Raw genomic sequence first — 25913 nt, 5'->3', positions numbered from 1 at the left:
AGGAGAAGAAGCCAAAGCAGAGACAGAGAGAAGGAGATGAAAAGACAAATTTATCATCCAGGATTGTAACCTCAAGGACCACTCTGGGGTCTGCTTTGATTAATCGCCCGAGGCATGCTTGAAGGTAGAAACTTGAAAGAGAGGGTGGCAGGGAGGCGTCCTTCTGGGACCACAGCAGGCGTCAGCCCTGGACTGGAAATGATGAACGTGTCCTGCACAATGAGTTGTGAAAGGTCTCAGGGAACGCCCCAGGGGCTGTCAGACCTTGCTCTTCCCATGTTCAGTGTACCCATGTAAAGCTCTGAAGAAGCCCAAATTATTAAAATACTCCTTTTCTCTCTGTCTTCTTAGGTGTCCTTTCTGGTAACTGGAGGCCCAGACATGCCCACAGCATTTCTCTTGAGGCTTTTGTACTTTGGTATATGCTTCCACTAAACTGAAGCCATGGTCAGAAAGTTCAGCTCTGTTAAATATTTTGAAATGTAAATGAAAAGAACTACTGTATATTAAAAGTTGGTTTGAACCAACTTTCTAGCTGCTGTTGAATATATTGAAGAATATATTGTCAGAAACACAAGGCTTGATTTGGTTCCCAGGACAGTAAACGCAGTAATACTACAGAAATCAAGCCATTGATTTTGGGGAACAGAAGATTTCATAACTTTAGAAATACGGGTTTTGACTTAACTCACAGAAGAACTCATAAGCGTTTGCTGACAGGAGAATGGCCTAGTCGATCCTCTCAACATGGACACAGCAAACTCAGCACAGTCATGAAGCCTCAGGTCCTGGAGAACACGGATTAGGGTTCTGAACTGTAAGGAAGCAGGAGAAGCTGACTTTGTCACCTGCGCCCATCTCATTACCTCACTGGTCCGTGGACGGCAGCAACAACCTTTGCAAGATGGGCCGAAATGGGTGGGAAAGGTCTGTCTCCTGCCTCACCCGTGATGCTGCACCGTACACACTTCAAGACCGGAGCCACTCGGAGGGGAGTTTCTTCAGATCGCCGGGCGGCCTCGGCTGAGCAGGTACACGGAGCGGATCACAGAGCAGTAGGAGGCCCACACTGGCCTCCCCCAGCATGGTTCTGGGATGTTTTCCGTGAGGTCTGAACGCTCTGTGTTTAGAGCAAGGCCTTGGAATACAGGAATGCTGTCACGGAGGTGCTGACACAGAGAGGGAAGGTCTAGTACATGTTGGGAATTAGGAGCAAAAGAAATATTAAACTAAATGCACAAAATATAAAGTGTAGCCATGTCTAGACACCATGTTGTATCTGAATAATTTTTGTGCCAATAAATGACATCAGAATTTTAAAAACATGTATATGAGTGGCTTTTTATTCCTACTTATTAGTTCATAAAGGAAGCAGTTACTCCTTCAACATTCATTAACACTGAGTACTGGGGCTGTGCAGGACAAGGGTCTACATGACGTGGTCTCCATCCTTGGCTTGTTCACGGGCCAGACGAGGCGGAGCCGGCATCTCAGGAGCGGACTGATAAAGCCACCCGGCTGCGTGGTGAGGAGAGCCACGTGCAGGGCGCTAGCCTTGGGTAGGGCCACTGATTCCACTGGGCGAACCAGGAAAGCCTCACAGAAAGGCGGGACACTTGCCAAGGGTCTTAAGGGAGGAGTGGGGGTTTGTCAGATGAAGCAAGTGAGCACGTTCTCAGCAGAAGTATGAAAGCACAGTATTGTGCAGAAATGGCAAGTGTGAACTTGAACCATATTAGATTGTAGATATTCGGCCATTTTTATACGTGAAACAGCAGTTTCACACACTTGGACCTCATGGTTCACCATGTCTGGCTCAGTGGTCAGTGGGAAATAAAAGGAATAATAGGAAAAAGAATAATAGGAACTAAAAGGAGGCTAGAAAGTAGAACCAGGCCAGACTGGCCTGCCTCACGGTTCAGCGGCAAGGAGTTTGAACCTGATACTGTGGACAACAGGGAGGGAACCACGTGAAATTTTAAAACAGAGAAATAGAACCTGAGTAGTGTTTTTAAGAGAAACTGGTATCAAACAGGTGGAAAGAAAATTAAAAGCTGTAAGGCCTAGTAAAACTGTTGGAATAATGGAGAGGAGGGAACTTGAATATGGAACTGGCAAGTACTAGATACAGGTTCCTCTGAAGAGAAAGCATGCCTACAGAGTTCTTCCAAAGAATATTGTTTTTAGTTGTTGAACTAAATTTCTTGTTCTAAATTCCTGTGGGCCATAGCTACCCAGTAAGAAATACTGAATCATACAAGCTATTTAAGGAACTTGTAAAATGGACCTAGAGATTATCATACTAAGTGAAGTAAGTCAGAAAGAGACAAATACCATATGATATTACTTAGATGTGGAATCTAAAGTACAACACAGGGACTTCCCTGGTGGTCCAGTGGGTAAGACTCCAAGCTCCCAATGCAGGGGGCCCGGGTTCCATGCCTAGCCAGGGAACTAGATCCCGCATGCATGCCGCAACTGAGTCCGCACGCCGCAATGAAGATCCCAAGTGCCACAACTAAGACCCGGCACAGCCAAAAATAAATAAATAAATATTTAAAAAATAAAATACAACACAAACGAACATATCTACAAAACTGACACAGACTCACAGACTCACTCTGTTCATAGAGAAAAGACTTGTTTGCCAAGGGGGAGGAGAGGTGGGAGAGGGAAGGATTGAGAGTTTGGGATTAACAGATGCAAACTATTATATATAGAATGGATAAACAACAAGGTCCTACTGTATAGCATGGGGAACTATATTCAATAACCTGTGATAAACCATAATGGAAAAGAATATTAAGATATATATATATATGTATAACTAAATAACTGCTGTACAGCAGAAGTTAACACATTGTAAATCAACTCTACTTCAATAAAATTTTTTTTTAAAATTTGTAATATGGGGAGCAAGAGAATTATAAGGCCAGGAACCATATCTTGTGGGAATTCGTATCCCTAAAATCTGCCAGAAGATCAGGCCCACAGTAGTGCTCCATAAACATTTGTTGGAGGACTCCTCTATTAAAAACAAAGATGGAATTCCCTGGTGGTCCAGTGGTTAGGACTCTGCCCTTCCACTGCAGGGGGCACAGGTTCAATCCCTGATCAGGGAACTAAGATCCTGCATGCCACATCGAGGCCAAAAACAAACAAAAGATGGATTTAAATCTCAACAGTGATAAAACAGTTTTAACCCTCACAGCTAGAAAGCCTCATACCTTCAGATTTTCTGTAACTATCCTAAGCTATGTATCAACTATTTTGCTCCTGAAAATATGATCAGATTCTATATGAAATAACTATCAATGACTACAGCGATACCATTCACAAAAGATAAAGGCCATGGGAAAGAACAGACTCAGGAAAATGGTGGCCATCAGTGGTAAAGACATACTCCTTAGGACATGAGAGTCCTTGGGATTAAGATGTTTGGTGAATCCAGTGGGTTTTTTTTGTTGTGTTTTGTTTTTTCTTTTTGGCCACACAACTTGCAGGATCTTAGTTCCCCGACCAGGGATTGAACCCATTCCCCCTGCAGTGGAGGTGCAGAGTCCTAACCGCTGGACTGCCAGGGAATCCCTCCAATGGGTTTTAAGTTATACCTAAGCAAAACCTCTGACTTTGCTGAAATGAGTTACCAGAGGAAGGTGAGGTGCTAAACGAGGCCTTAAAAGACAGTCTAATTCCCCTATCAATCCAGGATAGTTTCATGTAAGCTGTGTGAAGGGAGGGCCTTAAATTTCTTGGAGGCAGGTAAAGCAGTAAGAGTCAAGGCTGTGGTATCAAATTACCTAGTTTCAAATCTCAACTCCATCTCATCCTATCTGTGTGACTTTGGATAAGTTACTTAATCTCTGTGTTTGTTTCCTCCGTTGAAAATGTGGATCTACCCCAGAAGGTTGTTTTGAGGATGAGCTAATCCATGTAAAGCACTCAGCACAGCCTAGGTTGAACTATATGAATTAAGCGCTCAAAATATTAGTTGTAAAAATGAACTAGGCTAGCCTAGGCCTTTGTTCGGCCAGGGTACCTGTGTACCTGAGGTACACAAATGGGGGGCAGGGAGAATGAAAAACAAGCATTCTGTTAATAAGATATTCTGATTAACAGCTAACATGGGAATTCCCTGCAGTCAAGTGGTTAGGACTCCAGCGCTTTCACTGCTGGGGCCTGGGTTCGATTCCTGGTTGGGGAACTAAGATCCTGTGAGCCGTGAGGTACAGCCAAAAAAAAAGATAAGCGCTAACATTTACTAAGCCAAACAAATTGTATTAAGGGTGTGTCACTCCTGATCTTAGGAAAGAGGACACACCCTGCCGGGTTTCCCAAATCCACCCCTGAGCTGCCTAATACTGCCAACCTCCTAACAAGAGCTCTTCCAGGCATTCATGTAACAAATGTTTGAGTTCACACTAAGTGCCTTAAGACGTAGATGGGGAGGAACCTTTGATTCAGTTCCAGAGAACTGGAGGTAACTACAGTAGGAACATATAGACGCCTTTTCTAGAAGTTTACCTATAAAGGGCAAGAGGAATGTTACGGTAGCTGGAAGGAGGTGTGGGGTGGAGTGTTGTTTTCTGTCTTGTCTTTTATTTGGGAGAGATGCCAGCATACTTGTAGTTTGTTAGGGATGAACCAGCAGCGAGGGAAAAGACAGATGACGCCAGAGAGGGGATAACTGCGGGAGTCAAATCAAGTGAGTGAGGGGGCCACGGAACCAGAGCCTGGGAGGAGCAGGCTTTAAATATAAGAATAATTGGGTCCTCCAGGTCTTACCGTAAATCACTGGGTTGCTGGCATGAAGTAATATGAGATTAAGGAAAAAGGTCAAGTTCCCTGGGTGGGGTACTCAGAACTGATACCGCCCCAACTCAAGAATAGTCTTCGCACATGCGCAGTGCGTGCACGTCGCGTTGGCTGAGGCACTCTCGCGAGAAAAGCCGTGCAAGCTGGAAAAATGGCGCCTCCCGGTCCCCGAGAGTCCAAGGCCCAGTCGGCGACGAGCGCGACCAAGTCTGACGGGGAGATGGTGCTGCCCGGCTTCCCCGATGCAGACAGCTTCGTGAAGGTGAGTTCGTGAGGCCTCGGGGGCACAGGGAGCCGCCCGCGGCTGACCGGAAGCAGGCGCGGACCCTTTTGGAGGCCGCCTACGCGGCCGCGTGCAAGCTGCAGCCGAGCCCCGGGCGGGGGTCTAGGGGCCGCTGCCCGCTCCGGGCACAGTCTTCATCCTCCGGGGATGGGGCCTCGCACGCTGACACTGGGGGACGCCACACTCCCCAGGGTCCTTGATCTCCCGTTTGAGCCCATGCAGTGCCGGGTATGGAGAGCCGTCTCCGCCCCGTGGGGAGGGCTTCCTGGTCACCCTGATGTCCCCAGCCCTCGCGACCCCGACCCCGCCCAGGCCTGAGCCACTCGACCAACTCTCCGGAGAGACTTGGCTGCTTTACGCCTCCCGCGGCCGGGATGGCCCTTCTTCCGTCTCCTGAGGTCCAATCGTACATAATCCCAAACCCTGGGTTTAATGTCACCTGTTACAGCTGCCACCGAGTGTCCCTCCTGGAGGTGCCATAGAACATTTATCAATGCCTCCTCGAAGGAACATAGAGTTCATTTAGATTATTTGTCTAATGGTGCTTAAATATGAACAAACAAACCTGATTAAACACCTCATGCATAGCTCTCACAAGACCATGAAACTAAAATAGTTTGTAAGTTAGCACTACAGATCCTCCAAAACGCCACTTACATTATATCTAATTTATCATTAGCAGATGTTGTTATTAATTCATTTATTTGGTTCTGAATAGTTCCTTGGCCACTAGCCATGGTCCTGATTAGGTGGCTCAGCGCTACCATGTACCCCACCATGATTCAAGTTCCCATCTTTCTCTCTCTCTCTTTTTTTTTTCTTGGAAAACATTTATTACACAACTCACAGTAATGTCAGCTGGCCTTGATATGACCAACCGTCATTTACCTATGACAGCCACTTCAGGTTTTTTCTCATTATCACACAACAATTAAAATAGAGACCTACTTGGCACTAACTGAGCCATAAACACTAGTCCAGTTGTGGACAGTAGCCATTCTAAATTGCTCATCCAAAAGATCTAGAATATTCTTATATTGTCTTTTTTTTTTTTTTTTTTTTTTGCCGCACCATATGGCTCATGCCGCACCACGTGGCTCGTGCCCCTTGCAGTGGAAGCATAGAGTCTTAAGCACTGGACCGCCAGGGAAGTCCCTTATACTTTTTTTTTTTTAATTTTTATTTATTTATTTATTTATTTATTTATTATTTTTGTCTGCTTTGGGTCTTCATTGCTGCACGCGGGCTTTCTCTAGTTGCGGTGAGCGCGGGCTGCTCTTGGTTGCGGTACACGGGCTTCTCGTTGCAGTGGCTTCTCTTGTGGAGCATGGGCTCTGGGCGCAGGGGCTTCAGTGGTTGTGGCACGCAGGGTCAGTAGTTGTGGCGCACGGGCTTAGTTGCTCCGTGGCATGTGGGATCTTCCCGGACCAGGGCTCGAATCCGTGTCCCCTGCATTGGCGGGCGGATTCTTTTTCTTTTTTTTTTTTTAATAGTGAGAGATTACATCTATTTATTTATTTACTTTTTTGGCTGCCTTGGGTTTTCGTTGCTGCGCGTGGGCTTTCTCTAGTTGCGGTGAGCGGGGGCTACTCTTTGTTGTGGTGCATGGGCTTCGCATTGCAGTGGCTTCTCTTGTTGCGGAGCATGGGCTCTAGGCACACAGGCTTCAGTAGTTGTGGCACGCAGGCTCGGTAGTTGTGGTGCACAGGCTTAGTTGCTCCGCGGCATGTGAGATCTTCCCGGACCAGGGCTCGAACCCGTGTCCCCTGCATTGGCAGGCGGATGCTTAACCACTGCGCCACCAGTCCCCCTTATGCCTATTTTTCAAAGGCGGAAACTGAGGTTCAAATAAATAAAATAACTTGCCCAAGGTCACAGTCAATAGGTAGTAGAGCCAAGACTCAAACCCAGGCTGTTTTGAATATTAGTCATATTATATATGTATTTGTTCTTTCTCTCCCCACTCTCCCAAGAATGTAAGCTCCAAAACTTGGTTTCATGTTCACTGTTGTATCATAAGGGCTTGGTGTAAAATCGGCAGTAAATGAATATTTGTTGGATGCATGAAGGTCTTCATCATCTAGCACAATTCATTATATATAGTAGATCTTGAAAAAAATGAGTTGCTGAATGAATGGTGATCCGTGTCTAAAACATGCTTGTTTTTCTGGTTTTTGACAGTTTGCTCTTGGGGCAGTGGTGGCAGTCACCAAGGCATCTGGGGGCCTACCACAGTTTGGTGATGAGTATGATTTTTACCGAAGTTTTCCTGGCTTCCTGGCATTTTGTGAAACACAGGGAGACAGGTTGCTTCAGTGGTAAGTACTATATATTGGTTTCTCATGTTGAAAGAAAAGACTATAAAGAAGTAGATGATTTTTCCTGAAATTTGTTTTTTTCTTACCATAATTTTCTGTGCTTTAGAGCTATAAAATGTAAAAACGAGACAGTGGGAAATGTTAATTAGGGAAATGTTACGTGGTAAATTTTGAGTTTTACTTTTAAAATATATATATTGACTATTGCAGCTATAGACAATGAATCTTTTTTAATTAATATGGGACTTGAAAACCTAGATCCAAGATTCTCTCACACAACTTGGAAAGTCATAAGTATTAGCTTTCTTTTTCTTTTTTTTTTAATCTATTTTCTTTTTTTTTTTTTTTATTTTCTTTTTTAGTAATAGCTTTCTAATAAGTGTATTAGGACAGGCATTACACAAACATTGATTTTGTTTAACTGTTGCATGACAGAATTAGAGAATCTGTTTTAGATTTCATGTTAAAACAATGAATGCAGAGTACATTATTTACATAGTGTTATACATATTTTTTTAGAATTTAAAGGAAACTTTGGGATAGTTTCTTCCACCCCCTCAAATAACAGATGAGAAAAATAAGTCTTCGTGAGATTTAGTGAATTGCCCAGTGCCATTCAACTAGCAATGTTGTTTGCTAAAGGGTGCAGGTTTTATTAGTTTGATCAAAAAGTATTGGGAATAGTCTGAGCCAAGTCTTGGGAGCTTTCTCCTAGATTGTAAACAAATGAATAAAAGTATACAAACTGATTTTGGTTTTCCTGTCCTTTCTAGCATGAGTAGGGTAATGCAGTACCATGGGTGTCGAAGCAACATTAAGGATCAGAATAAAGTGACTGAGCTGGAGGACAAGTTTGATTTGCTAGTTGATACCAATGATGTTATTCTGGAAAGAGTGGTGAGTATTTCACATTACTCTTCAGGTTACTAACAAATGAAGAGCTTTCGTATTATTAAATATGAAAAGAAACCCAAGCACCTTAGGAAATGAAAAGAAAGGAAGTTTAGCATTTCTGGCCTGTAATGACATTCCCTCCCTCTGCTAGTTGGCTTCTTTTTCCCAAAAATAACACACTTGTCTTCAGATATATCACTTCAGAGTATCACTGCCCCAGGGGAAGGCTATTTTTAAAGTGCCATATTAGTAATCTACCTTCCAGATTTGCAAATCCCATTTTGTTGCAAGAGAAGAGGCCTCTGGATACAGATCCCTACCAAAATTTAGTCTATTTTTACTATTATCCACAGTCTGCTAAACACCCTGACTTGCATAATTGGAGGGGGATGTGAATCATTTGATCTAGCTGACTGTCTACTTACACCTAATACTACAGTATTACATTCTTTACAGAAATACACAGAGATTGTCCAAAACACATCTAACCCTCAGCCATGTGACAGTCCTGCAGATATTTAAATCATGCTCTCCTGTCCCTTGAAGTTATCTCTTCCATGGTCTAAATGCCCACAGGTCTTTCAGTGGTTTCTCATACTTTATGATTTCAAGTCCTGACATTTATCAACTGGGTGCACCTCTGTTAATGGTGCCCAAACTGAGATTCCACATCTTTACAAAGTAGATCAGGACACGCTTCATTCTCACTCTAAATACCATACCTCTATGTTTAATACAGTCTAGGGTCTTTTTAATTATTTTAGTGGGCCACATCATACTGTTGAATCACTTTTGAATTTTCAGCCCAATTCAGAACTGTAAAGAGACTTGATCAGGGGTAGGGAGTGCCTGATTACTGCCCTGTCGTGGGAGCAAATAATGCTTCAGTTATTTGCGATGACTCTCTAATCACCTCTCCTACAGTGATCCACCCTTATAAGTGTGTACTCTCGCACATAATTCTCTGAACGTATTTCGAAAAAATTTTAGGTAATTAGCTCTGTTAACCCTGAAAGGAAGATACTAAATTAATATCTCTTTTGCTCTTAGGGCATTTTACTGGATGAAGCATCAGGTGTAAATAAGAATCAACAGCCTGTCCTCCCTGCAGGATTGCAGGTCCCTAAAACCATAGTGTCCAGCTGGAACCGGAAGGTGAGGGCTGCTTTCCAGGTGAACTAGAGTTTTCAGTGTCAGCTTGCAGTAGGGCCCTTGTGCATTCTGATTTGCATTTCTGTTTTAACTTATTGGACACAGAACTGGCCACTGCCTAACTTGTTCTCATAAACAGACACAAGCTAATTACACCCTCTTGTCTAACCCCCCAGTCTCACACACACATGCATTCTTAAATGAGTGGTCCTTGGAAGGCATAAATTGGAATTTAGTTTTCTAATTCATCAAGTTGCTGTGTTATAAAGTATTTATATTTGTTGATCATAGGCAGGAGAATGTAGCAAAAAAACAAAATCTGAAACATTCCGGCTGCTTCATGCAAAAAACATCATCCGACCTCAGCTTAAATTCCGAGAGAAGATTGACAATTCCAACACGCCATTTCTTCCTAAAATCTTCATCAAGCCCAATGCTCAGAAACCCCTCCCTCAGGGTAAGTAGTGCCAACTCTGCCCAACAAAAACAAATCAAGGGGAAAAGGTATCCCTCCCACCTTCCTTTCTTCAAATTCAGAGGGAGCCAGTTCACCCTCCATAACTAGACAAGATGTGAATGTGTCTTTGTCGCTGCTTGGGTCTCCAGCGCTCTCTAAAGAAAGGCGGGAGCGCCCGCAGGACCGGCCTGAGGACTTGGATGTCCCCCCAGCCCTGGCGGATTTCATCCATCAGCAGAGAACCCAGCAGGTGGAGCAGGACATGTAAGTGTTTGCCCGTCTGAACGTCCCGCTGTGGGTCCTGGTCCTCGTGCCGCGTTTTCACTCTGTGTCACTTTTGGAAAACGTGTGAACGAGAACAGAATCTGCGGAGTGGGTGACTTTCTTCACCTTATCCTGACGTGCATCTTACCAATTAAACCTCCTGCTTGTGTTCGCAGAGGGCCTCGCACAAGCACCGTCTCACGCAGCCCTGAGAGCTGCCAGTTGCTCTCGTCCCCGTTGGGCAGATGAGAAAACAAAATTAGGGGTGCTAACTTCCCACAGAACTAGAACGTTAAGCCCAGGTTTTCTTAAAATTGTCCTTCCTTTGTACCACTCTGCCTTTCTTGTTAGGTGTGGATTCAAGCAAGAAGGTAATGCTCACCAATAAATTCAGTACAGAAAAGACATTTCTCACTGGCAGGATAAGCATCTTGGAAAAACTTTGCTTAAAACAGACCAGAGGACTTTGATATCAGTTTAAAGAAAAACGGTGATGAAAACTTCATCAGTGTTGGTCTTTTTCCCACACGCAGCCAGAGTGTCTGAGCGTTTGTGCCTCAGCCCCAGCTCTGCACTGTGAGGCCACTAGCTGAGTGCTAGAGAAATAAAGGTAATGAAAGGCAGCCCTGCCCTCAAGGAACTCAGAGACTTAGGATTTTTATGCAAGTATCTGATAGAGGAACTGAAAAAAATACATCATTTGGTATGTGACCAACTGAGGTATTGACCACCCTTTCTCACCTCACAGATTCGTTATTCCAAACCACAAGGAATTACATGTTTCACCTTTCTGTATCATCCACAACAGCAACCGTAGTGTTTGGCCAATTAGTGCTCAAATCTTTATAAATGAATCGATTTTGAATTATCATACTTTAAGGGTGAACAAGTTTCACCCAATTTTTTTTTTTTTTTGATGCACTTGAATCGTCGTTGAAACAATGATGCTTTTTAAAATATTTTCACAATGGTCTTTTCTTGTTTGTTTTTATGAATTGGATTAAAGCAGTTGTTCTTCCTTGAATCATGGAATTAATCAAAAAGATTTTTCTTTTTGTTTTATTGATGCAGGTTTGCACATCCTTATCAGTACGAACTAGATCACTTCACTCCACCAGACTCAGTCCTTCAAAAGCCAGAGCCTCAGGTAAGTGCCCAACCTTAGCTGATGGATGGTACCCAGGTAGCCCAGGAAGAATCAAATACATAGATGAGTGGATGTAATTTTGGCTTTCCTTAAATTTTTTTAAAGTGGAAGGTTATGACTTTGGACTATTTCGTGAACTCGTAATTTTGGTACTTTCATGAAAGATGATTCTTTTTTTTTTTTTTAATTAAGTAATTTATTTATTTTTGGCTGTGTTGGGTCTTCGTTTCTGTGCGAGGGCTTTCTCCAGTTATGGCGAGCAGGGGCCACTCTTCATCGCGGTGCGTGGGCCTCTCACTATCGTGGCCTCTCTTGTTGTGGAGCACGGTCTCCAGATGCGCAGGCTCAGTAATTGTGGCTCACGGGCCCATTTGCTCCGCGGCATGTGGGATCTTCCCAGACCAGGGCTCGAACCCGTGTCCCCTGCATTGGCAGGCAGATTCTCAACCACTGCGCCACCAGGGAAGCCCCAAAAGATGATTCTTGACAGCCTTCTCTTTCTGCCCGTACTTCTGTGATGCAGTTATACAGACCTGTAGCAGAGACACCCTGCCACTTTGTGTCCTCGCTGGATGAACTAGTGGAACTCAATGAAAAGCTCCTGAAGTGTCAAGAATTTGCTGTAGACTTGGAGGTAACTTGTTAATGACCTGGAATGAAATTTTTACATTTCCTGTGAGTTCACCTACTCAAGAAATATAAAATTAATACTAATTTAAATCTACTTTTTGGTAACAATTAATTATATTACTCTGCTTTATAACTGACTTCAAAATCGGTAGAGGTAAGCCTGGTAAAATCCTTTTTCTCCTGTTCTCCCTTCTTTCTGTGTGTTTTAGCACCACTCTTACCGGAGCTTCCTAGGGCTCACCTGCCTGATGCAGATTTCCACCCGGACAGAAGACTTCATCGTTGACACCCTGGAGCTTCGCAGTGACATGTACATTCTCAATGAGAGCCTCACAGACCCATCTATTGTTAAGGTCAGCCAGCCTTTTCCCATTCTTGCATGTGAGTGCAAGATTTAGGTGCTTTTCAGTTGACTGTTTTCATCATTTCAACGTAGACCCAATAAAGTTGAGAGAAATAACAGTAACTTCACACTAGGGTACCACATGCTCAACTGCTTTTGTTTCTAAACCCCTGTTAGAAGAGCTAAGACTTAGCTCGTTACCGCGCAGACAAATGTTAAATCGCCTGGATGAGTGCTGCAGTGAGCCCGTGCTCTGAGGATTGTTTGGACGTAATGACTCTGCCCTGGAAGCTGGCAGAGCAGCTTTCTTAGAGTCATCAGCTGTTAGCGGTTACGAGTACGCAATTAGGAGTGCAGGAGGCTGTGGCCCAAATTAAAAGAGGCATTTAAAACTGAACCCATCTTCATCTTTATCCTGGCTTCTAATTCCAGTGTTCTAATAACCTAGGGGCAGAGTTCATTTCAGAGTATAAGTGGGCTCGGGCCGCTGTACTGCATGACTGTAGTTTTGTTTTCAGGTCTTCCACGGTGCCGATTCAGACATAGAATGGCTACAGAAGGACTTTGGGTTGTACGTGGTAAACATGTTTGATACCCATCAGGCAGCACGCCTTCTTAACCTGGGCAGGCACTCCCTCGACCATCTGCTGAAGCTCTACTGCAACGTGGAATCAAACAAGCAATATCAGCTGGCCGACTGGAGAATACGGTTAGTTTGTTCTTGACCAGGAAATGGGGATGGCGGAAGAAGGCCTGGGCGTTCATTAACTCCCACTCCTGGAGACCTTTGTGCAGGCTCTAACACCATTTGAATCTTCTGTTGAATGTCCTTGGGCTTTTCTCCAGTTGTTTTTGGTGGCATAAAGACAACTGGAAGTTTTAGAATAACAGTGAAGTTTATGTTGGGCTGGCTATGTTACATAGAGGGGAATGCTAGTAAGTTTCATTTTAGTTCTGTAATGTGAAGAATTTTAAAATTTTTAAATGGATTGGTTACAAAAATGCTTCCTATTTGAAAAAGCTGGGAATTACTATCTTAGATAAACAAATAGTGCATTATGCTTCATGAAATAGTAGTTGAAAGAGCCACACCATGTCAGCATTTGTCCACGCCAGTCTCTTGTTTGTGACTCACATCTCCCTGGTAGGGGTGCTTGTGTATGTGTGAGATGGTCTCGCATAGGTGTGAGAGAATTCTAAGGTACAGAGTTGACTTAGCCTTGTAGTCAGTGTTTACTATAGTCAAAGGCTGTAACAGAGTCTTGGCCATACTTTGTGGGATTCTTGCTCACCTTGGTCATTTTCAGATGGCCGGCTTCCTCTTTGAGGTTGCAACTGTTGTATGGAGAAGCACCAAGCTTTTCTCCACTTCTCATGCCAGAATTTCTAAAGAGAATCTAGTAAAGTCCAAATGTAAGATGAAAATGATGAAATCTAAAAACCATTACCTGTTATTTAACCCATGCCACGTGCCATACACTGGGCTAAGATTCAAACTCAGGACAGCAGGGCCCTTATTTTTAACCACATCATTGCCCTGCCGCCCTTTCTACCCAGCTGTGAAAAGAGTGGCTTGTCATATGAAGATGCAGGAGATGCTGGTAGAACTGTAGTATTGGCTGGGAGAGAATCTTTGATATCAGAAGCAACCAAAAATGTCTTAGCTCCAGCAGTGTAGACAAGTTGAATTGCCGCCCAGGGGGAAAGGTGTGAAACAATGTTCTCTGTTTCGACTCTAGACCTCTGCCTGAGGAAATGCTCAACTATGCCCGAGATGACACTCATTACCTGCTTTACATCTATGATAAGATGAGGATGGAGCTGTGGGAGCGCGGCAATGAGCAGCCCACGCAGCTGCAGGTGGAGTGGCAGCGGAGCCGTGACATCTGCCTCAAGGTAAAGCCCGACACCCGGTTCCACTCAGGTCCTTGTTCTTTGCTTTGGTCTTTCCATTCATGAAAAGAGCCCAGTGTCTTGAAGAGCCCAGGGCACACTATTGATTCCCACTGATCTTGAATATTCGCTAATATTTTACAGAAATTCATCAAACCTATCTTCACGGATGAATCTTACCTGGAACTGTATAGGAAGCAAAAGAAACATCTCAACACACAGCAACTAACGGCCTTTCAGCTGCTGTTTGCCTGGAGGGATAAGACAGCTCGCAGGGAAGATGAAAGTTATGGGTAAAAGACTAGAGATTCTTTTAATCTTGCCAGGTCTGGTAACAAGGAAATAATGGACTCTTTTTCCTTTTTGCCATGAAAGTTGGTTGTTTTCCCAGGGTTATAGCATATAGTGGAACTTGTTGGCTGAATTTAATGTGATCCTCTTGTGTGTTTTATTCCAGATATGTCCTGCCAAACCACATGATGCTAAAGATAGCTGAGGAACTGCCCAAGTGAGTGAGACCTGATTAATATGCTCTGACTTTCTCAGTGGAGAAAAGTTGTCCTTCAGAATCCAGCTTCCCTGATTGTTAGTGCCTCAAGGCTGTTGACTCAGAGAAGATTAGTGCTCTAGGAAGTTAGCGCCAAGGAATGCAGAATCTCTGCCCTTGGGCTGCCATTCAGGCAGTAAAACTTGTGAACTGGAACTGTTTCAGTGGATATGCCTTATACTGAGTCCCATGTAAGTCTCTGAGCCTATAGCATCCACTTACAAGGAAGGAAAATGTCTGTACCTTCTTCCAAATTAAGCTGTCTTATGATTTTACATGTTTTATGATGTTAATTGAAGTATAAGCAGAGAATCAAAGTTCGTAATCTTCTATCACCTCCTTGCAGAATCGAAGTACAGCAGAGCTGCGGCCCTTCTTTCCAGCTCCCCCAGTTAGCAGGAGGCAGCTGTACGAGGCTGTCTGCTCAAGGATCAGTGCAGCCGGGAGCACGTCCAGGAGCAGCTGGCTGGGCTGCCCTGACGTGACGGGGTTCCCTTGGTGTTCACCTGAGCCTTCCGTGCTCGGGCTTTATCTAGTTATTGTTCTTTGCTGGAGCCTTTGAGGGCTGTGTTCCCAGGCGTTGAGTTGAGTGTGTTCTCGCTTGCCTTCAGGGAGCCTCAGGGCATCGTAGCCTGCTGCAACCCTGTGCCACCTCTTGTACGGCAGCAGATCAATGAAATGCATCTTTTAGTTCAGCAGGCGCGAGAGATGCCCCTGCTCAAGGTAAGAAAGCTTTTCTGCCAAACGTTCCCAACTCAGCAGGTTCTCAACTCTGTCTGCCAGTGTCTTACTGGTTATGGTCTCCATTCTAAAGAAATCCTGAAGACATAATAGGATTTAGGAAATCCAGTGGGTGTATCTTTATGATAATCAAAACCTGAAGCTCATCCTTCTTTTTTTATGACCTTATCTTTGATCATCCAAAGGTCAGTGATGTCTAATGATGTCTGATGGGCTGGTTAGCTGTTGTTCGGAGGCAGTTAACCCTGCGGGGTAAAATGGAGTGGGGCTCTCAGCACAGAGAGCTTGTTTTGGGAAACGGGCAGTGGTCCAGAGTGAAGTGGTAGTGCCCTGGTGAGTGTGTTGGTCACAGAAATGGGAAGCAAAGGACGGGTACAAGAAGCATCTTCAGAAGAAGGATCGATGGGACTTAATAACAGATGGAGACAACAGCTGCCATCTCTTTTCTTCATTTTTTTGGCTGTACCGTGTGGCTTGTGGGATCTTAGCTCCCGGACCAGGGATCAAAGCCGGGCCCTCAGCAGTAAGAGCGCCGAGTCCTAACCACTGGGCCGCCAGGGAATCCCCTGCCATTTCTTTTGGAGCACCATGCTAAGTGCTTTAGAGGTATTCTCTGACTGGCAAGTGGATTTGAAAATAACGGAGGTGGAGTCAAGGACAGTTCATATATAAAGCCGAGGTGATGGGAAACATGAGAACCTTGGATAGAAGAGGGGAATTCAGAAAGAGCTAACTGTGAAGGAGATGCTAACGTTCAGGAAAATTTAGGCGAGAGCAGGGTCCCCAGCCCATAATCCAGATCCACACATCTGCGTCTGTATGTGCGACACACGGGCACGTGCACACCAGCACGCCTCTGCTCTTGTGTAGATGATACACGATGTCAGGTGTATGGGCGACACACGGGCACGCGCCCACCAGCACGCCTCTGCTCTTGTGTAGATGATACACGATGTCAGGTGTATGGGCGACACACGGGCACGCGCACACCAGCACGCCTCTGCTCTTGTGTAGATGATACACGATGTCAGGTGTATGGGCGACACACGGGCACGCGCACACCAGCACGCCTCTGCTCTTGTGTAGATGATACACGATGTCAGGTGTATGGGCGACACACGGGCACGCGCACACCAGCACGCCTCTGCTCTTGTGTAGATGATACACGATGTCAGGTGTATGGGCGACACACGGGCACGTGCACACCAGCACGCCTCTGCTCTTGTGTAGATGATACACGATGTCAGGTGTATGGGCGACACACGGGCACGCGCACACCAGCACGCCTCTGCTCTTGTGTAGATGATACACGATGTCAGGTGAATTTGCATGTTTTGATTTGTGTTTTATTGGGACAGTTTTTAATGTTTTGTCTCAGTAGTATCAGTGTGTGGTAAATCATGTTTATAATTTTTTGAAAGATTATTGATTCCAGAAGACTTAAAATCAGCCCCTTTGAAAAGGTGAAAAAGAAGAGAATCTGAGGATAAACACATTTACTGTCTTCACGTTAAAATTTCTTTCTTGGCTCTATACTTTTTCCAAGCAAAGAGAGAAACGCTGGTGACAAGAGAAGAATCTTTATCAAACTCTTTGGAATCCTTCCACAGTGTGCCTTGTTACGATAAAAGGTTTTATTCTTTCATCCAACAAATAATTACTGAACACTAAGTAATTATAGTGCCAGGCACTGGAAGGGATGAAGGGATGAGAGAAAATCTCTGGGCTCTTGAGAAAAACACCGTCTAATGAACAGACCCATCTGCGCTGAGGGGAAAAAAATGTGTGTATCATCAAATTTCGGGAACTTTCCTCAAATTCTCTTTGTTTTTACTCTTCAGTCTGAAGTTGCAGCTGGAGTGAGGAAGAACGGGCCACCACCCAACCCTGAGGTACCGTGATGTGTTTGTTGTTGCTTCTTTGGGGGAGACATCAGTCCAAGCCAGCGCGGACCCAACCTCCCTGACAGACACCAGGGCCTGACACCTCGGGCAGAAAGCTGCCCCCTGCTTGCAGGTTGTTCGTGCCAGCCTGGTGCTTTCTTTTTGATGCAGAGGTTGGAGAATGCTCTCTTCGGCCCCCACGACTGCTCCCACGCCCCGTCAGATGGCTGTCCTCTCATTGCAACCAGTGGTAATGAAAAGCCCTCTGGAATATCCTGGACAGCTGGGGCCGCCTGGTGTGCCATCCCACAGGCTTCGACCGTGCTGACTTCCCTCCCTGTAGGGCCTGTGCCGGTGCAGAAGCAGGAGGGCCTCCCCACTGCCCAAGAAGAAGAGGAGGCCCTGCCGGACACCGGATGCCTTATCGCTACCGCTGTCATCACGTTATTCAACGTGAGTAACATCTTCGGGGAGGGGAGACAGACTGGGGGGATGTACTGGGTTTATCACACAGGCTGTCTGCCTGGAGTGCCGTGGCCACCTCTGAGCCGAGCACCAGAAGGAGAGGCCAGCGGTGGTGGGAGTGGGCATGGAGGCCACCAGCCAGGTGGTGTTTGCTGCGCTGACGAGGTCTTGGAGAGGTGGCAGAGGATTCTCTGTGCGCTCTGCATGAGGAGATCCTCAAGGGAGGGTTGACATCTCAATACTCACCAATGGCCCTGCAGGGAAGCCGGTGTGGGCTCCAGGGACGCGTCAGCAGGGACTTTTCCCGAACATCCACGGTCAAGGGACGGTTCACCCTGATTCCCGGAAGGGATGGAGTGATCTCTCCAGTGAAGAGTGTGTGCTGCGTATACCTTCCTGACAGCCGCCAGCACCACCTATATGTGCTTTGGATGAAAAAGAGAAGATTTAAAGAGCATTTTCTCCAGTCTGGCTCGTTAGAGGAAGTGAGCTGCAGGAGATCAGGCACTAGGAAGTGGGTAGGAGCTTGTTCCCCATCCCAGAGAGAGGCTGAGTCCTGGTAGGTAGTGACTCCATCATTGTGGCCCGCCTGAGCCCAGCCGTGTTCCTGGAATCGGGCTGGGATGCGACAGAGCTTATCCCGGTCTATCCCACCCAGCACGCTTCTCCTTTCCGCCAGTGACTTGAGCTGCAGGTGTTTGCACAGGAAGACCAAGGTGCATTTGTTGGTCAGGATGGACAGATACTGAAATGACCAGGGACAAAAGGAAATTGCACAGATAAAATTCTGAATACAGCAAGCAATAGATGTGGTAGAAAGGAAAAACCATAATTTCTAGAAAGAAGAAACTGAGAAAGAGAAGCAAGAATACTGTCTGTATGGAAAAAGACAAGCATCAAGCTTAGCAGATGTTCAGATGGTTAAGAAGCTGGTGGTCCAGTCGGTTACGGGATCACCATTCACAACTATTCCATCACACTCGGATGCTGGGCCAAAGCCAGGGAGGTGAAGTACCGCCTGCAAGATGTACCACCCAGGAGTGAACTTTCCTTTTCACTTAATTACATACATTTAGTCTTGCTTCGTGCGAAAAGTAGTCTAGGAGCTTTCGTTGACCGCAGAATTCATTGAGCCACAAAGTGATTAGGCAGCTAAAGATGTGAGCGTGAACTTGTGGCTGTGTGGATGTGTAAGCGCTGTGCCTGGTCTAAAGGATGCTGGATCCCCTTGTGCCCTGTGTGGCAGGGAGCCTAACTGCAGAAAAAGCCAACGGATAGCACATGCTGATGAACCCAGGTGGAAGCAACATTCTGTTGCATAATTTCACTGGTTACCTATAAAGGTGTATGATTTTAAATTTCAGGTAATTTCAGGTTACAACCCCACATTTTAGAGCCAGCCAGACCTGGGTTTAAATCCTTGTTCTGCACCTATTCGCTGTAAGGCTCCGGAAGACTTTCTTAACCTCTCCCAGCCTCGCTTTCCTCATCTGTAAGATGGTGAGAATAATGCCACATAGCTCATAGGTTGTAAGGACATGGTGAGAATTCATTGATTCAGTAAATAGGTATTAAACACCCTACTGTGTGCTATTACAGGTTATTACAGTGCTTTATACATAGGGGAGGCTTTAAAAAAATTAGTCGTTAATACTGTAAATCAACTATACTTAAATTTTAAAAATTTAAATTAAAATAGTTTGTTTTTTGGGTTTTTCTTTGGGTTTTTTGGGGGTTTGTTTCTGTTTTTTGTTTGTTTTTGTTTTCATTTTTTTGTTTTGTTTTTGTTTCTGTTTTTGTTTTTTTGCAGCTTACAGAATCTTAGTTCCCCAACCAGGGATTGAACCTGGGCCACTGCAGTGAAAGCGCCGAGTCCTAACCACTGGACTGCCAGGGAACTCCCAAAAAAGTTTTAAGTAAAAAAATAAATTTAAGTTATTCCCCGGTGGTCCAGTAGTTAGGGCTCCGTGCTTCCACTGCAGGGGGCACGGGTTTGATCCCTGGTCGGGGAACTAAAATCCTGCATGTGGCATGGTGTGAATGAATGTCAGCTGTTAGTATCATTACTGTTACTGTTATTCCTCTTGCTTGTATCTTAATGTCACAGAATGATTACATGAGTGATCATTTTCTGTCTCTGCAGGAGCCTAGTGCTGAAGAAAATGGAAAGAGTCCATTAACAGTTGCACAGAAAAAAGCCCAGAACATAATGGAGTCCTTTGAAAATCCATTTCGGATGGTAAGTAATGGTTGTGTATGTTAAGCGCTGACAGAAGAGGCAGAGCTTTCTGTAGCTGTAGGTGCCTTTTGCCTGGAAAAGAAGCTGAGAGTCTTCAGAGACTGGAAGCCTCAAAACTGTGAGGTCGTCCCCGGCAGTGGGTTGAGACCTGGAGTCAGGTCTTTTGAGACAAAGCCGAAAAGAAGACCCCACTTGAGGGCCAGGCAGCTGCGGCTGGGCTGATGCTTTACACTGAGGCCTCCTAAGATGGAACCAGCAAGAAAACTCCCATCTCAGCGTCATCGACCTCTGGGTCCGGATTCCATTTCTCAGCGGTTAACGTGACTGTGTCTCCGTCTCTCCAGTTTCTGCCTTCACTAGAATCCCGGGCTCACGTTTCTCAGACAGCAAAGTTCGATCCATCTTCGAAAATCTATGAAGTAAGTGGATTTGTCACCCTTTCTAAGAGTGACTTTCTAAGAAAAGGGGACTTTTTAATTTCTTAAACCAGGTTTCTGTTTTAAACAAGCCCATCTGTGAACCTCCCTGAAAGTGAATGCAAGAAACACTTCATATATAAGCATTGTTTCCAGAGAGAGCAGCCAGACTTTAATCAGATTTTTGAAAGCATTGGGGAACTTTTTAAGAAACAGATCTTTGGTTTTTGTTTTTTTAAATTGAAGTTTAATTTACTTGGTGTAAAGTACACAGATATGAAATGTACAGCTTGATGCGTTTTTATATATGAATATTACTTTAAGGTTCTTAAAGGTGACAGCTTAAATTTTAAAACACTCTGTCGTATATTGTGTGGTTTGTTTTTAACAGCATTATGAGTAAGAATGAGAGTACATCTTGCCTGGGTCCCCATGAGATGTTCCTGGGAGCCCGCATGTTAATTGTCTGTTAAAAGCCCTCTTCTTCCCTGCAGAAAGTAGCGCTCTGGTCAGATGGGTGGCCAGCCTTCCTCTGCTCCCAGCACCACTCTTTCTTTAGGCAAGAGAATCAGGCCGACACCCTGATGGGCCTCCGCCCTGTCACTGGTGGTTAGCCTGCTGCTGTTAGACGGGGAGTCAGGCAGGGCTTCCCCCACTGGTGGCGGCACACGCAGCAGCCATCCGTCCCTCACCGTGCTTGCTGGTTCCTGTCACCTAGATGCGTTCTAGGGCCGCAGGTACAGGTGGTGTCCTAAAGAAGCACGTCAGACTTGCAGGAGCCCTGCCTTGAATACCATCTCCGCCATTTATTAACCATGCCCCTTGGACAAGTTATTTAGCTTCTCCGAGACTGTTTCCTGTCCGTAAAGCAGGGGTGATGTTAACGCCACTGTCCCGGGATCACAGAAGGGACTGAATGAGATGGTGGATATGCGAGCATCCAGCCCAGTGCCTGGGATACAGCTGTACTTTGTCCTTCTTAATAAGCAGCTTATAAATAAAGCCAGCCTGAGGTTTTCTTTTGTGTGTCGTTAGATGTGGAACTTACAACCTAGAATGTGTGTAGCTACTAGGCTAGCATGTTCTGCATCACCTCATTAAAAAAATAAAGCATTCCTAGGTGGCTGAGTTCTGGAGTTTTTTTGTTTTGTTTGTTTTCATTATAGATCAGCAACCGCTGGAAGCTGGCAAGCCAGGTACAGGTACAAAAAGAATCTAAAGAAACTGCCAAGAAGAAGGCAGCTGAGCAAACAGGTAGCGTAGCATTTGCTTCCTCAGAAACTCAGCGCATTTGTTAGGGAACAGCCCTTGCACGTCGTTCTGTCGATTTAATCGCTCAACGAAGTGCCAGATACAGCAAAGCAGACCCAGCCCTGCCCTCCGCAGCCTCCCCCCTGCTGAGGGATGGCGGACAGTCAGCCGGCAGATGTGTGAGCTGTCAGGGCAGCGGGTACTCGCTCAGAGAGCGAGGTAGGAAGTGCTGAGGGGTGGGCCTGAGGGGGCGCGGGGCTACTTCCGTCCGGCAGTCGGTGAACGTGACGTTGAGCAGAGACCTGCCGCGCTCGGGGGGAGGGTACCGGACCGGAGGCCCAGCGAGGCCAAGGCCCCAGCTCGCCGTGCTGCTCAGAGTGGCCAGGAGGCCCAGGGGGTGAGGAAGGCGGGAAGGAGGGGAGGACGGAGGGCAGGAGTCCGTTGTCAGGACTTGTATTCCAAGTGAGTTGGGAGCCTTGAAGGGTTCTGAGCAGAAGAGGGACACGCGCTGAGTTAGGCTGTGGAGGCCTCGCCCTGGACGCCGCGCAGAGGGCAGGGCGGGGAGTCGGGTCAGGAGGCAGGGCCGGGATGCAGGTGCGAGGGGACGCCGGCGTGGACGGCCTGGGGGCAGAGCAGGCGGTGAGAAGTCAGAGCCTGGGTGTGGCCCGTAGTGAAGCCCACGGCGTTGGGTGAGGACTCACGTGTGGTCCGTGGACTCGAGAGGTTTCGTCCTGAGTGCCTGAGGAGGTGGGGCCGCCGTCGACAGTGAGGCTGAAGCGGGAGCCGGCTTGGGGCGGACGAGGTCCTGGTTCTGGTCCTTCACGCGTTACAGTCGAGGTCCCGGCGCAGCATCCTCAGGGGTGTCCCGTAGGCCAGTGCGTGAGGGGCGGGCGATGAGAAGAGCGCCTGGGCCCGCGCCCCCCGGCAGCCACCCTGTGGGGACTTGGGGGGGTGGGGCGGGGCCAGCAAAGGGCGCTGAGGGCCAGGGAGGGCGCGCGGAGCTGGGGCGGCCGCTGCGGGCAGAGGAGGGCGGAGGCTGCACAGAGACGGTTCTCTCTCTTGCAGCTGCCCGGGACCAGGCCCAGGAGGAGTACAGAGCAGCAGCGGAGCAGGCCGTGTCCGTCCGCCAGCAGGCTGCCGTACGTGCTGGCTTTTCTGCTGTTTTTTCTGCTTTTTCTGGTTGCGGTCAGGATTTTTCTCGAACATCAGGAGGGCTTACCCTCAGCTTTGGATTAAATGCTTGCTCCCTCCCAGTTCGTGCTGGCTTGTCAAGTAGTGCTGCCTCGTGCCCCTTGAGAAAGTTGACGTTGTCATCCCTCTTCGCTGTTCCTCCCTCCGCGTTTGGGATAAACATGCCCCTGTCCTGTAGCAGTAGACAGGGCTTCGAGCCCGCTCTGTGTCCCACTCCTCCTGGGAGCTGTTTCGCTCCCCGGCACCCGAACACTCTGGAATGCTCAGCCCCGGCCTTTCGAAGTGGCCTGATGTCATTCTCCCTCTGGGAGCTTGTCTCGGTCCACCTGGCAGTAGCCCCGCCCAGACTCCCCACCAGCGCTCCTCTCCCCGTCACCGAATCAGTTGTTACAGCCCAGGAGGCAGTGGGTCCCTCGCGATGTGCTCACTGGGGGGCACGCGGGGGGGGCGTGCTGCTCTCTTACGGGTCTGTTCAATCCACAGCTAGAGAACGCGGCCAAGAAGAGGGAACGAACAACAAGTGACCCGAGGACGACAGAACAGAAACAAGACAAGAAACGACTCAAAATTTCCAAGAAGCTAAAAGACCCAGATCCACCAGAAAAAGATTTTACCCCATATGACTACAGCAAGTCGGATTTCAAGGCTTTTGCTGGTGAGGCCAGAAGTGGTGCCCTGCGAGGACTACCTGGCCGTGTCACATGGGAGGAAGCTGTGGGGTAAAGAAACAGCGGGCCTTCGGCGGAGCGGAAGCTCTGCCTGAGACCTGGCCCGAAGCAGGAGTTGTGAGGGCAAGACAAGGACACAGTGGTGACCGGACGGAAACCCACCTCCCTCAGCCCCTGGCACTGACCTGTAGGAGCCGCTCTGGTGGTTCAGCAAGATGGTGTCTGTTCTAATCGTGGCTTCGTCCTTCTTCACAAGAGCTTGTGCCCAGAAACACGTTTTCTCACAGACAGATACACACACACACACACACACACACTCTCTCTCTCTCTCTCTCTCTCTCTCTCTCTGTCTCTCTCTCTCTCTGTCTCTCTCTCAAGATTTGGTTTGTTGAGAAAACCTGATGCCCAGGAGATGAAGCTCCGTGCTTCCTGAGCCCGTGAGAGCCTGTCTACTTTGAAGGGGCTGTAGGTGGCATTCCTGACTACAGAGCAGCCTCCTGGGCAACACAGCAGTCTTCTCTGCAGGAATGTCCCCTCTGGTCCCAGTTTACTGACAGTGGCTTCATCCTGCACAGAAACCAGATAGATTTCCTTGATGTAAAGTGGCCAGTGCTTTAGCCACCTGCCCCTGACCTAAGAATAGACCCGTGAGAAATGAGCCTTGTCTCCAGGCTGCCCTTAGCTACTGGGAACATGATCTGTGAAGTTACATCAGTCAGAAGTTTCTCTCGGTAAGGGGGTAGTGGACTGACGGCCCACACTGCCTGAATGTTGTGCCCCCGGCCCGGTAGTAAGTCTGTTGTGTGTTTTCACTCACTCACACGATCACCGGCATCTCTCTTCTCTTACCTTTCAGGAGACAGCACATCCACACCTTCTTCCCAGTTTGACCCAAATAAGCAGCCACAGTCTGGCAAGGTAAGTAGTAGACTGAGAACTCCAGCATGCTCGAGGTATGTGTTCGTTGACCTCTTCCACTGCTCGGAAGACAGGTCCATCTAGGAATCCTTTTTGCATATCTTTTCCCTCACCTCATTTCTTCCCAAGTATAGACAATACCCATCAATTATTCTAGCAAGAAAAAAATGTTTTAAAGAGTCTATAGAAGTGAGTGTGTGGTTTTGAATGGTGTTACTGTTTGCTGCCATGGGAATTATAGCCACAGGCCGAAACCCTCCCTGTGGCCTGCCTTTGCCCCCCTTGGGCGTTGCTGCCAGTCAGAGCAGAGGGTGGCTGGACGTCTGGCATGGGGGGGGCAAGGCCCACGTGGAGCCCTCCCGTTTCTTCAGTAGCTCATCTGTATGGCCTTGCCTTCAGAAACACCCAGAAATGTCCAGTTGCAAGAAAACCAAAGTCACACCAGTGGCGCTGGAGTCCTTGATGGGCCATCTGAGCTCAGGGGTGTTTTCCTGTGTGTCTTGCAGTCATGGTTGTCACTCACCCTCAATGGCTTCTTTTCAGAAATGCACTGCAGCCAAAAAAATTAAACAGTCGATGGGAAACAAAAGCATGTCCTTTCCAACTGGAAAGTCAGACAGGTACGTGCCAGACGGCCGTTGTGGCCCGGGAAACCCGGTGAGCAGCCCCGAGGCCTTACCTGGGAAGACTTTCAGAGGGCCTCTCCCAACCCGATCCCGCCCTTTGTCATTTGGAAAACTAGCTGGGACAGGAGAGGTGATCGCTGGATGCCAGTCACAGCCACGGCCTCCCAGGGCTCCAGGCACCCTCAGCGCTCTGCCGGTACCATACAGTTTCCCAGGGGCACCTCAGAGCGAATAGGTCTGAAGTTTGCCTAGATCAGCTTGTTTCTGAGGAATGAGAAAAACAATCTGTAAGCAAATGTGGGTTGTCATTGTTCAGGAATATTTTAGTTAGAGGCGTGAAACCCTGATCCTTGAGGCAGACCCTGAGGTCAGAGGACTCGCCCCCAGGCTGTGGCCATAAAGGAGGGACCTGCCTGTAGATCTCGGTCAGCTCAGCCGTTCCGGCCCCGCTCTTGTCCGCTGGAGTTTTGGGGCACATTGCTGCCCCACTCAGTTCTCGCAACCCCCAGACAGTCCATTTTCCCTCAGTTCTGCATGATTAAGGTTCGCCACGTTTTATAAACTGGCTGAGAGCCGACGTTCAGCCAAACTGGAAGAACTAACCCTTTTGTTTTCATGCTGTCTCTACAGAGGTTTCAGGTACAATTGGCCAAAGAGATAGTGTTGGAAGAGACCCTTGGGATCCTCCCATGGCCTGGAAGCACCAAGTGGTGGTGCTGGTTTTGTACAGACTCATTTTTAAACCATTAAAAATAATTCTTACTGGAAGAAA

The 25913-nt window shown here is 47.0% G+C and overlaps 2 protein-coding genes across 5 annotated transcripts in view; both read left to right on the top strand.

Annotated features, from left to right (window-relative positions):
* Positions 1-1325, top strand: part of MTOR (mechanistic target of rapamycin kinase) — a 125420-nt gene extending 124095 nt beyond the window's left edge. For all 4 annotated transcript variants that reach the window (XM_059912940.1, XM_059912948.1, XM_059912954.1 and 1 more), the window contains one exon: positions 352-1325. In XM_059912940.1, coding sequence (XP_059768923.1) covers positions 352-367 — 16 coding nt within the window. In that variant the 3' untranslated portion in view covers positions 368-1325. The remainder of the gene's footprint in view (positions 1-351) is intronic.
* Positions 1326-4945: 3620 nt separating this feature from the next.
* On the top strand, positions 4946-25913 carry EXOSC10 (exosome component 10). Its single transcript, XM_059912914.1, has 25 exons — positions 4946-5077; positions 7280-7416; positions 8190-8313; positions 9361-9465; positions 9754-9919; positions 10069-10183; positions 11255-11330; positions 11854-11964; positions 12170-12313; positions 12822-13012; positions 14043-14199; positions 14341-14489; positions 14654-14704; positions 15355-15466; positions 17326-17376; positions 17539-17617; positions 17711-17820; positions 19976-20071; positions 20416-20490; positions 21654-21741; positions 22804-22877; positions 23413-23584; positions 24454-24515; positions 25059-25135; positions 25772-25913. The coding sequence occupies exons 1-25, from the start codon at positions 4967-4969 to the stop codon at positions 25800-25802; spliced, it is 2664 nt and encodes an 887-aa protein (XP_059768897.1). The 5' UTR covers positions 4946-4966; the 3' UTR covers positions 25803-25913.

The sequence above is a fragment of the Balaenoptera ricei genome, chromosome 1, assembly GCF_028023285.1.
Source record: "Balaenoptera ricei isolate mBalRic1 chromosome 1, mBalRic1.hap2, whole genome shotgun sequence".
NCBI lineage: Eukaryota > Metazoa > Chordata > Mammalia > Artiodactyla > Balaenopteridae > Balaenoptera > Balaenoptera ricei.
The sequence above is the reverse complement of the archived record's forward strand: the minus strand, read 5'-3'. Positions and strand labels throughout refer to the sequence as shown.

What these genes read in the sequence shown, in the direction of transcription:
- EXOSC10 (XM_059912914.1), top strand. Translation starts at nt 4,967, where the DNA reads ATGGCGCCTCCCGGTCCCCGAGAGTCCAAGGCCCAGTCGGCGACGAGC. An exon ending in ATGTTATTCTGGAAAGAGTG is followed by an intron (nt 8,314 to 9,360) that starts GTGAGTATTTCA and finishes TTTTGCTCTTAG; the next exon opens with GGCATTTTACTGGATGAAGC. An exon ending in TCCTCTCATTGCAACCAGTG is followed by an intron (nt 17,618 to 17,710) that starts GTAATGAAAAGC and finishes CCCTCCCTGTAG; the next exon opens with GGCCTGTGCCGGTGCAGAAG.